Source organism: Vanessa cardui, chromosome 22 (assembly GCF_905220365.1).
Source record: "Vanessa cardui chromosome 22, ilVanCard2.1, whole genome shotgun sequence".
Classification (NCBI taxonomy): Eukaryota; Metazoa; Arthropoda; class Insecta; order Lepidoptera; family Nymphalidae; genus Vanessa; species Vanessa cardui.
The window spans coordinates 10,159,867-10,172,635 of record NC_061144.1 but is presented as its reverse complement, the minus strand read 5'-3'; the positions used below and the strand labels follow the sequence as shown (position 1 = coordinate 10,172,635).

The 12,769-nt window shown below is 32.2% G+C and overlaps 2 protein-coding genes across 7 annotated transcripts in view; one reads left to right on the top strand and one right to left on the bottom strand.

Moving 5' to 3' along the window:
- The window catches only part of LOC124539275 (protein madd-4), a 446,643-nt gene that overhangs the window by 417,915 nt on the left and 15,959 nt on the right, over positions 1 to 12,769 (top strand). For 5 of the 6 annotated variants that reach the window (XM_047116606.1, XM_047116605.1, XM_047116603.1 and 2 more), the window contains exons 13-19: positions 79 to 231; positions 379 to 503; positions 2,537 to 2,779; positions 4,736 to 4,859; positions 5,651 to 5,772; positions 7,973 to 8,054; positions 8,512 to 8,679. In XM_047116606.1, coding sequence (XP_046972562.1) covers positions 79 to 231; positions 379 to 503; positions 2,537 to 2,779; positions 4,736 to 4,859; positions 5,651 to 5,772; positions 7,973 to 8,054; positions 8,512 to 8,679 — 1,017 coding nt within the window. The remainder of the gene's footprint in view (positions 1 to 78; positions 232 to 378; positions 504 to 2,536; positions 2,780 to 4,735; positions 4,860 to 5,650; positions 5,773 to 7,972; positions 8,055 to 8,511; positions 8,680 to 12,769) is intronic. The other variant, XM_047116602.1, reaches the window with a different exon arrangement.
- Positions 2,754 to 4,412, bottom strand: LOC124539276. The gene is made up of 2 exons (XM_047116607.1): positions 3,566 to 4,412; positions 2,754 to 3,272 (listed from the first exon to the last, which is right to left on the bottom strand). Exons 1-2 carry the CDS (start codon positions 4,364 to 4,366, stop codon positions 2,823 to 2,825), a joined length of 1,251 nt encoding a protein of 416 aa, XP_046972563.1. The 5' UTR covers positions 4,367 to 4,412; the 3' UTR covers positions 2,754 to 2,822.

The following is a 12,769-nucleotide window of genomic DNA, read 5'->3' as shown; positions in this document are numbered from 1 at the left end:
AGAAGCTTAAATTGTTACTCCTTAAAATGATAGTGATGTGCATTTACGTTTACTTAACTTTTTTTATTTTATTTTTAGTGTTCAGTGTCGTGTGGCGAAGGTGTGCAAGTCCGTGGTGTGGAGTGTACCCCAGCGGGTGGTGGCTGTGACCCAGCTACCAGACCAGAAATCACCAGACCCTGTTCAACTGGCATCAGCTGTCCTGCTTATAGAGAGGCTGAAGAACCTGAGGTGAGATTGATATTTTGACCTTATTAGATAGATTTCGAAATTCGAATTATAAATTAAACATTTATTTCTTATTTTTATTTAATTTAAAAAAAGAACTAATAATTGCCAATATTTTGTTTCGTGTTAAATATGGTTCGATTTCCTTAGGACGATATTGAAGATCTTTTACCTGGAGTGGTATATCATACACAGCCTTTAATACAGCCTTACCCACCTCCGCAAGCGAAAGCTGAACAGCTCATTGGCGAACCTGATGTTCCGGTTGAAGCCACGTAAGTACCATCAAGTGCTGACACATCAACGACTGTTCACCAACTTTCAAGCCATCTCGCTCCTGCATATTGTACTATTATCTTCTTATCTACTCGCACCTCGAGAGATGTGAGCGAGCATAGACTAATAAAAGTTAGAGGCGGCGATGCAAAAACGAGATCTAGGTTTTGGTGAATAGTTCGTTACATTAGTTTTGGATGAAGACAAATGTACGAATTGATTTCCTTTATATCTCTACTATAAGTATTCTTAATTATTATTAAATTAGATAGAATTAGATTCCATACATAAAAAATACCGTTGAAATAGTAACCAATGCTTTATTTTATTATTATAATGTTTGCTTTAGTTTCTCGAAATTAATTTGATAAATAGATTACTATATAAATATTTTAAGCATCCAAATAAATATACCTAATATATTTGTATCTGAAATATCAGTATTTACAGATAAATGATAAACATTTGTCTCCATCCATAAAAACTTACCTTATGTTAATTTTATTTTCGTATTTATGTTACGAAATCCTGCATGTTTATTTTTTATTGGCAATTTACAGTAGGATTAAAAATATGTTACAAAAATGACGTATTTATAATTTTTTTGTTTGCTTAATAAAAAATAATGTTTAACGAAAGATTTCTTTTAATTACGAATATGATTATAAGGACCAAAGTAAAATGCTTATTCGATTGACAGTTAATTGTATTTTTTAATATAGAAATATATTTAAGTAAATTATTTCAAAATGTTACTAGAGTAAAAAAATACAGAATATTTTTATATTATTATATTTCTTAAACATATTTATTTTTCTAACACAATTAATAACTTAAAAATTTAACTTACATAATAATATTTGTATGTAATAAACGAGCTCAGAGTATTTTGTTGTTGTTTTCAGCAATTACAAAATATTCTTTGCGTGTGGCTGGTTGTATGTAAGGTATTGTACCTTAACCAGTATTAATTAAAGGTTTCACTTTTGAATTCAATACAACATCACATCTTTTACAATTAATAACATTACCCCGCTCCATACACACATCCAGTGGCTATTGTCCCTTTTCGTTCATAGCTTGTATATTTTATCACTCTGGAAACGTCGTCTTCAAACCATTTTCGATCATAATAAAATGGCTTAAGGACGATTATATAATAAACGTTCACAGATATAGCTCCCTTTAGAATTCAGAACCGTTTCGTGTTTTGAGACGACCTAGACGATAGGTATCACATTAAAATTTATTCAAAGGAAAATGGAACGTATACCACTTATTATCTTAGTTCAACTCTGATCAATTTCGTGTGCACTCTCTTCGATTATTTCACGAGAACCCTTCAGTTCATTACCTGTCATGGACCATTACTTTATCAACGATTAAACTTTTTCTACTCTATGCACTGCACTATAAAATTTATATTTCCTTGCACATCTTACACTGACTAAAGTTTGTCTACTTTTTATTTTGCTTCGAAACACTTTTCCGATACTCTAAGATACTATACATCTTTGCACTGACACTAACAATGCTGTTTTTTCCTCTGATCATTCACAGAGTGGTTTTATATTAGCATAGTTATAATTCGCTTAACGCTATATACATAAAAAAAAATTTGAATTAAGATTCCAGGTACAATTGGCGTTTACACACAGACACACTGGTGCACATACTTCTACATATACCAGCCAGAATTAATTCTATTAGGATTGGTAGTTGTCAACATACATATATCGAACCCTTCGCACCTAGCATGTGTTATCATGTGTGAACTCCCTTTAGAATTTAAATAGAATTATGAATATTAATCACGATTTCAAGGCACTTAAGCATCGATGTAAGTAGACGGTGAATAAGAAAGAAATTTAAATCGAACGAAAAATCTGCCAGTGTCTTGATATTTAATAATTTTTACTTATAAAACATTTGAATTACGTAGTCCTAAATATTTTCGCATCCAATCATGCACGTCGTCTAAAAATAGTACTGTCATCGTCATCAAATACAAAGCTAAATTGTTTTCTCATAGTTACATCAAAGATGATGATTGGAGTCCGTGCAGCGTGACCTGCGGCGAAGGTTGGAGGAAGAAGGAAGTTCATTGCAAAATATTCCTAGAATTCAGTCGGACAATTGCAAAGTTACCTGATAGCAAATGTATGGGACCAAAACCGACCGAAGAAACTGAAAGATGCGTAATGGAACCATGTTCAATGGCGTATGGAACTTCATTTGGAGATTCTAGTGCACCGGCTTATAATGGGGGCGACAGGTAATATTTTGTGTTATTAAGATTAAGATCAATTTCATATAATTCACTTAACAAGATCTAAAAGCTTATTCAACGTCCCGTTATTGACTGAATCGTCTACTACGTCATTCACTCGTTTTTCATATAACTTTACACAGCCTGGTACTGCTTTATTTATATCAGTGCTATCATTAGCGTCTGTGGAATCGTTGGATAAAGTTTCATCTTCAGGACGAGTCGTGACTATTCTCAATTCTACTAAAGCTATAAGTAGACCAAAAGGAAGCATTTCTGTTATGTCTTTTTCGAATTCTTCTTGTGGATAAACAGTATTACCTTCTATGTTGAATTGTTTTAAGAAATTTGTAAAGGTATCGTAATAAACTGTTTTAAGATCTTCAAAATATTCAGATCTAAAGGCAGAATCCGTGCATATGTACATGAAGTAAAGGATGTCTGTTGCAGGACTCGCGTATCTCATAGCTTGAAAGTCCAAGAAACATAATTTATTTACCTGAAAAGTAAAAAAGAAAATTAATTATATTATATTTTTAACATAAACGACACTAACAATCATTTATTACTCAATATTTTAAATTTATGTATATAATATTAATTTCGAAAAATATTTAAATCAAAATACAACTAAACAGACTATTATATATACATACATACAACCGATGTTTTCGATTTTAATAAAACACTACAGAAGACATATTACTATTAATAATTACCTATCATTCAACAAAATAATAGACATATATAAGTTAGGTTAAAATAATTATGTATAAGATTTGATTGACCTACCTCGTCCTTGAACAAAATATTATTGATCCAACAATCTCCATGACAAAATACGTTGTACCTCCTTGGTTTAGTATACATTCTTAATAATTCTAATAAATTATCCTTCACTCCTTCTAGCTTTTTCTTAGCGTTTGCATCTTTTATGAGATTCAAAGACATTTCATACGATTCTTGAAAATAATTTCTCAGTTTAGTCTTATTTAGAAATTTGTCCTGATAGATTAAATCTTTAAAATCATCTAGTAAATTATCGAAATTTTTTTCCTCTTTATTTCTAAACACAAATGATAACGCGTGAAATTTCGCTAGTTCCGTCAATATTAGCCGTACTTGAGGATAATCTAGTTTTTCATATTTGTTAAATTTACTTTCAATTACAAATCCACTTAGAAGTAAATCTTCCAAGATGATAACTTCATTATTTTTCGTTGTACTAGCAAAAATATATTTCGGTAGTATAGTTCTTTCGTTAGCTTCTATATCGTTTTGTAACACAACAAATTTATCGATAACATTTCTATAGGCATAAACTTCCCTCTTATGCAGTTCTCTAAACAAATCTTGTCTCGTCGTATTGATGAGAGTTTTCACAATAACGCTTACACTGTTATTTTCATTATTAGTTTCACTAATAGACACTCGAAATACATTCGCGATATAATTTTCACCTTTACCGCAGACAATGTCAACGTGGTAAACAAAATCTTCTATATTGTAAACGTTCGCGACACTTTTAATACAATTATGTAATTCGATACAGTTGAACTCGTCTGGTTCACTTATATTTACATCTAAAGACATTTTCGTCCGTCTTATCTTCCTTGTTCTTTACGCCGTGACATTAACTGAAGTGACTTCGTAGGGAATGAAATTAACTGATAACAATTGATACGAGAAATCTTATCAATAGACGATAAAATGCAAACAGAATTTCGGTCGTAATCGTATGATAATTTAAAACACTTTAAGATATTCCATACATTTTGAAATTATGCTATTCGGATGAATCTATTTAAAAAAAAAATCAGCTAATTTCTACTAATGTTGACGTTTTAATTTCAAGATGCTACTATTACGTCACTACTTAAAGAACTACTTAATACTTTTATATACTAATATATGTGTATTGTCATCAAAAAATAATTGGTAAAGAGAAGATTATCACTCCAGCAGATCACTAGTCTTCGGTACTTCAAGTAACATTCGAGTGGCTCCTGGTTCACCTGGGAAGTCCTATTCTTGGAAAGAGAAGGGATATACCAGCTGTAGCGCATCATGTTTAAGTGGAGTTCAGGTAAAATAAACCAAGATTAAGTTATAATTATATTTCTTTTTATTCATATCGATAAATAACAACGATTATTGTGTATACAATTTGTTTTGACAAGTTTTCATGTATCTACATTTGTAAAGATAGATATGATAATATCACACAAATTATCAACTTGAAAACAAATTCAGAATTAATTTTATAAGCCTTGGAGACTAAAACGACATTATTTAGTGGTAGGACTATATAGGCCTGAGTAGATAATACTCAGTCATTGCTGTATTCCAATTTGAAGGGTGAATTAGTATAATTCCAAGCATAAAGGACATAATATCTTAGTTCCCAAGGTTGGTGGGTTTTAGCTATGTAAGGAATAATAAATAGGTAGACAAGGTCTATAGCAGTGGTGACCACTTACAATCAGATGGCCCTCTTCTTTTCCGCCAATCCGTTCTATATGAAAAATCTTCTAAATATATAACTGATAAATTACGGAATCTCAGAAACTGTAACACCTACAAACTTGAAATTGGCGGATGTCTAATGATGATGTGATGTGATGTGATGTGATGTGATGTGATGATGATCAAATCTGGATTTTGTAGCGGATGTCTACACCCTATAAGGGTGTAGACATCCGCTACAAAATCCAGATTTGACGATACTCCACCTCTGAGTGGGTAAAACTGAATCTATTGAACCTTTTATCCAGAAATAACATTTTATTTCATTTCAGTAACAATGACACTCGCACAGTCACAAACTGAAGTTCCAATACAAAACAATATAATAATTTATCTATATTTTTTCTACAGGAACTCATCATACAATGCGTAAGAGATGAAGATGGCAAGAACGCGTCACCCTACATGTGTGATCCACACACGAAACCGGAGAACCGTGTGCGAACCTGTAACGATCACCCGTGCCCACCTCGGTAAGGCCTTATATACATACCATTGAATCGTAATATTGCTTTACTTTGGTTGAAAAATGCAACATGCAAATGACTTTAAGTGTTTTTTCAATAATAATGGCATACCTTTGTAAATCGCAAAAGCTTGCACACCAAAGAAAAATTTCGGTAAATAATTTTGTGATTCTTTTAAGGATAAGGGTACAATGTACACAAAGAAAATTACAATAAAATCCAGTAATAATGAAAGATATTATATATGAATTTATAAAAAAAATTCAAAAAGTAATTAAATAAAAACAATCGTTCCTTTCGTGTTAGTAAAGCCACATAACTGGATTGTAACATTTCCCTAAAACCTTTTACTAAATATATTTTATATATCTGGCACATGTTACATCAAAATGAAAACTTTAACCTAGAGACCTTATATAAAATATTCGACGCTATGACAAACACATCGTGAACAACAAAATAAACTATAACGAATATTTAATCTTTAACAGAGATCAAAACAAGAGTCTTAAACAACGAAAGTCGTTCCACAGACGTCATATTTCACGTGTCAAAAGGCAGTTGTTTATTTTTAATACATTACCCTATAGTAACGGTAACTAGCTCAATTTATATTTTAACACGTTTACACTGCATTATGTTAGTGTATCAGACCACTGTAAATTTTATTTAATTTAAAACTCTATTTATATCGCGATAAGATTGAAATTTACTCGTCTCCTTGTATTTCGCGTTCGTGGAAATAACATTAAATTACATATAAAGCTCCCTGGAATAGTGTTTAACCAGTGCATTGCGTTAAAACTACTGTTACGGTTTAATATATAAGTCTGAAATATATCGTCTGTAAATTGTACCTTACATAATAGTGTTCTTTATTTGATTGTATTTACATTTCGAAATAGTATATAATAATCTAGCGACCGGGCTTTACACGGGTGCAATTCTGATATAAATAAATATCATATCATGTAATAGTATACTACAGATTTTTCTAGTTTTTTTACTATATTGTCCATGTATTAAAGAAAAATCTTCTCGAAAAAGTCTATCTATTAAAAAAAAACCGCATCAAAATCCGTTGCGTAATTTTAAAGATCTAAACATACATAGACAGACAGCGGTAAGCGACTTTTTTATACTATGTAATGATAGTCATTATTTGTTTTACATTTAAAAAAATGGAAAAATAAACGCGTTTCAATTTTGAGTCAATATGGGCAAATTTTAATTTTTTTCGGTTTTTAATCGATATATAAAGGTATGCTTTTATTATAGAGTCAGCTTGTTACAACTACAAGTGAAACTGTATTATAGCGTCTACACGTATACATATATACTACACGTCTTATAGCGTCTAACTGTATATACGATGCGAATATTTAGACAATCCACCTTTTGTATTTCGTATACCTTATTAACTAAAATAAGGTATCACTTATATGGGCATAATTTAAGTAACCTCTCAATTTTACAGCACAATAATATTTTAATAATTATATACTACATTGGGGTATGTAATAAATAACCTTATAAAACACAAAGTGTACCAGCATGATATAATAACAGGCCATGCTTGTCAAGTAATCATTATGTCCTGACTGATTTCGACCACAGCTGGCATTCCCAAGAGATACTACAAATCGAGCATAAAATAAATTTAAAGTACAAATTAATTAAGTACTCCTTTTCTGGATTTGAACCCGTTATATTCCATTATAATTCACGTGTTCTAAGTTCCAACTATTGGTCCATCACGATTCTTATTACGACTGACAATTTAACTAATCAAAGTCCGCTGATATATAGGAATTTAAACAGAAATTAAAAGTAAATTAAAATAGATTATAATCATTCTAATAATGTTGTCTTAAATTTTCGCGATTACACATTGAAATAAAACTAGCAATAACGGATTTGAATCGCGTATATTAGTGGTGTTCTACCCGTGACCACGAACGATGTAAAGTGCTCGAAACGTCGGGATGTTAAAAATAATTAATATACGCTATTCAAATCCGTTATAGCTAGTTTTTTTTTATAATCATTCTATTTAAATCATGATTCTATCTATGATTTTCATGAAATCAAGTCGTCGAATTCACAATATAATTTATAATATACAATATAAAATAAATCATTCAGAGTACATCAATGTCAAATCCACTGTCTGGAAGCGTTTAAGTATACATAAGTATCTTTGCAGGTGGAATTACACGGAGTTTTCTCAATGCACCAAGTCGTGTGGAATCGGTATTCAGACTCGAGAAGTCACATGCATTCACGAGGTAAGTTGGAAAATCTCTAGCGAGTTGCGTTTTCATCTTACGTTTTGTTGTTTTATTTTGATTCGAATCGAATCTGAATAACGTGGAGTACACTTGAAATATAAAGTGTTTTAAGCTAATTTGTTGTGATATATAAATCTAAATAAATCTAAAAGATGTATAAATCTAATTTTTTTTTTTTTCACATATCGAGTACTTTGCATAAAAAGTGATATATTTGGATTAAATAGTGAAAAATACTATTTATATTCCTGCCTTACTTACTCACTATTTGCGTGCGTACTTTATCTTATATTGATGCATTATCTGTCGTGCAAATAATTTTAGATATTCTTTAAGAAACATAATTAAAGTAATTAGTTCAAACTAATCGAAAATATATTTGATAACATTGCGAATATTCTAGTAATTATCTGTAGTAAATGAATGAAAAAATATAGCGTCTCTATCTTATCAGGTAACCCGAGGTGGTACCAACACGGTGGTCGTGCCAAACAGTATGTGTCCACAACCACCGCCACCAGACAGACAATACTGTAACGTCCTCGACTGTCCCGTTCGATGGCACGCTGCTGAGTGGTCGAAGTGCTCTAAGACTTGTGGTGGTGGGATGAAGCAGAGAGAGGTATGTACAATACAGTGGTATCACATCATCACATCACGTGGAAGATCATAAGATCTTCTTTTTTTAAATGCCCTTATCAATATCATCAGCATTAAATAACTTGGATGCTATGGTAACGAAACTAAACCAATTTTACTTCGTGGTAGGGCTTTGTGCAAGCTCGCCTGTGTACAGCCAAACAATAGTACTCAATGTTGTTGTGTTCCGGTTAGAACGGTGAGTGAGCCAGTGAGATAGGCACAAGGGACATAACATCTTAGTTCACAAGGTCGGTGGCGCATTGGCGCTATGAGGAATGGTTTATATTTCTTACAGCACCATTGTCTATGGGCGTCACTTGCCATCAGGTGGTCCATATGTCCTTTCATCAACCTATAGCATAAAAAAAATCATTACCAAAGAAGCTTAAAGTCGAGCATTGAACTTTCCTCCTTATAAAGATCTGCTCGATGATTTTATAAATAATATCATTAAAAATACCCATGATTTGCGAAGACGGTCTAGGCTCACAATATCAAACAATTAAGCTACAAATACAAGTTCATTCGAAGCCTGTAAACATTTCGAAACGATACATAGTGTCTTTGTTATGGTACTCAACAGATCTCTGAACAATGTAAAGATCAAATATCTTCTGATAAACAATTTCAGCTTTGCACTCCTTATTAGAATAACGATAGGTGACTATTTTTATTAAAAAAATACATATAAATCTATAGAAATGCATGTATAACACTGCATATATTGTGTTTGAATACCGAGGTACCACCAGTTTACCATATTGATAACAAGAGTACGAGTAATTGTTACCCGCGACTTGGTTCACGTTTTAATGGTACGTCGCCAGGTATTAGGCACATAAAGCCGTTTCTTGAAATTCAAGCTTACTTCATAAAAAATGATATTGGATTCAGGAGTTTGAAATAGTAACAGACAGTCAAATCTACTTTCACATACAACAACAACAAACAACAACAACAGCCTTTAAATTCCCACTGCTGGGCTAAAGACATCCTCTCCCTTTGAGGAGAAGGTTTGGAACATATTCCACCACGCTGTTCCATTGCGGGTTGGTGGAATACACATGTGGTAGAATTTCTATGAAATTTATCACATGCAGGTTTCCTCACGATGTTTTCCTTCACCGCTAAGCACGAGATAAATTATAAAGACAAATTAAGCACATGAATCAGCGGTGCTTGCCTGGGTTTGAACCCGCAATCATCGGTTAAGATGTACTCGTTCTAACCACATTTCAAACATTTCACAACATTTTCTCATGAAATCATTAATATTTTTTCGTACATACATAACATTAGAGAATATATATTGAGAAGCAACAGTCAATATCTTGATTTCTTTAAATTTATTCCTTAACGATTCTTTAGCTCCTAGGTTGTAGATTGCGCGAATAGCCCTCTTCTGTAGCACAAATATGGTATGGATAGCGGCTGCATTGCCCCACAGCACAATACCGTATGACATTATACTATGAAAGTAGCTGAAATATACTAAGCGAGCCGTATCAACATCGGTACATAATCTAATTTTTTTGACCGCGAATGCCGCAGAACTCAGTCTACTCGCCAATCCGTCAATATGAGGGCCCCATTGCAACTTGGCATCAACAGTAAGGCCAAGAAACTCAGCAGAATCAATTGGATCCATCGATTCCCCATTGATGAGTACATCGGCTTTTACATTTTGTACATTTGGCGTACTAAATTTCACAATTTTAGTTTTATTATTATTTAGTTTAAGATTATTTACGCTAAACCAATGTACTATATCAGCTATAGCATTGTTTACGTCGTCGTACTGTACCTGTTTTCTATTAATTTTAAAAACTAAGGAGGTGTCATCAGCAAACAATACTATATCATGTTTGTTCCCAACAAGAAAGGGCAAGTCATTTATATATGTGAGAAACAGAAAAGGTCCAAGAATTGATCCCTGAGGGACCCCCATACCAACTGAGACCCCAGGAGACCTTTTTCCTTTAACGTCAACCCTCTGAATTCTATTGTTAAGATAGGAAGTCAGAAGGTCGAGCGCACATTCTCTAATTCCATAGTGATAAAGTTTCCTGACCAGAGTCTCATGTTGAACACAATCAAAAGCTTTGGATAAGTCACAGAAAATCCCTAAGGCATCCCGTGACTCTTCCCAGGCTTCATAGATATTCTTAATAAGCTCGATACCAGCGTCTGTAGTCGAGCGACCCCTCGTGAAGCCAAATTGTTTACTATGAAGCAGATTATGTTTGTTAAAGTGTTCTAATAATTGATTTAGAATTATTTTCTCAAATATTTTGCTCAGGGTAGGTAGAATTGAAATTGGCCTATAGTTGTTGGGATCTGAAGAACTACCAGATTTAAATATTGGAATGACTTTACTATGTTTCATCAGGTCAGGAAATATACCACGTTGGACACAACTATTGAATATTAAAGCAAGATAAGGTGCAATCACATCAATAATCGAATTTATCACCTTTAGAGAAATACCCCATAAATCAGCCGTTTTCTTGATGTCTAATGACTTAAAGGCGCGTATTATGTCGTTGGGGTTTACAAGGGTAAAATTAAAGTTAGAATTGCAAGCTCTTACATTTTCTTTCATCAATGACTCGGCAACATCAGGAGAAGAAATAAGTAACTTAGTTGTGAAAACTGGTATGTGAGCAAAAAATTTTTCAAAAACTGTAGCAACTTCCTTTTGACTATTTACTACTTTACTATTATAATTCAGGCTCAATTCGGAGTTGCAACTGCCAACTCTACCAGTTTCACAATTAATAATTTTCCAGGTCATTTTTATCTTGTCATGTGCATTCTTAATTTTATTTTTTATAGTTAAAGATTTTGCCAAAAAGCACACTTTTTTAAATAATTTTGAATAGTTACTTACATAATTGGCAAAAGTGGCACTATGATTGTATGTCCTTTCATTGTAAAGCTCATACATTCGTTGCCTACTTTTATGAATTCCAATAGTCGCCCAATCATTGAATTTTAAAAAGTTTTTTGTATTAACTGTTTTAGAAGTGAATATGGATTTAAAATTGTTTCTAATTAATTTGAATAAATTGTTATACAAGACATTGGGATTGTCACTAAAAGATAGGTGAGGGAGATTAGCCATAATATTACTTCTAAACTTCTCAATACGACTTGTGGTCAAAGGAACAAACATTATCTTTTCAGAAGTACTTACTTTTTTAACATGAAAATTAAATAACGCTTGTTGTCCACAATGATCTGAACTTAAGTTATTAATAATAATTTTGTGTTGTGGATGGTATGTAGCAAATATATTATCTATGCAAGTTGCTGTGGAATTTGTTATTCTAGTTGGCTCTAAGAACAGATTTACCAGATTATATGAACTTAACAAAGATCTGAATCTAATACTTGTGGTTGAATTATGCAATAAATTTATATTAAAATCTCCACAAACAATAATTTCTTTATTAGATCCAGATAATTTCGATAAAACATTGTCCAACATATTTTCAAATAATTCATATAATCCACTAGGGGGCCTGTATACGCATACAACAATGACACGCTCAAGCTCTGCACAGGCTATTTCAATAGTTTGCTCAATAGAAAGGCTCACAATATCTTTACGTTCTTTATATTTAATATTTTTACTCATAAGTATTAAAGAGCCACCACGTATAGCTTTATTTCTACTGAACAGACTAGCAATCTGGTGCCCACTAAAGTTAAACATAACCTGATAATTTTGAAGCCAATGTTCAGTTACACACAAAATATCAATGCCATTACAGGTCAAAAATAATTCAATTTCTAAGTCTTTCCCTAACATTCCTTGAATATTTTGGTGCACCAGATTTACAATTGTATTGTTAACTATTTTCTTATTATTTTTTTTGGCTTCTTTAATGACTAATTTTTCACAAGTATAGTTATTATCGTTGCCAGAGACTACCTCTATTGTCTTAGAATTTAATTTAAATTACTTGGAACATGTTCCAAAATATAAGGTTTTAAGTTATTATTATTATTACAACTATACTGCTCAATAGAAGCAGTATAGTAGTGTAGTGACTGTTTGTAGTCTT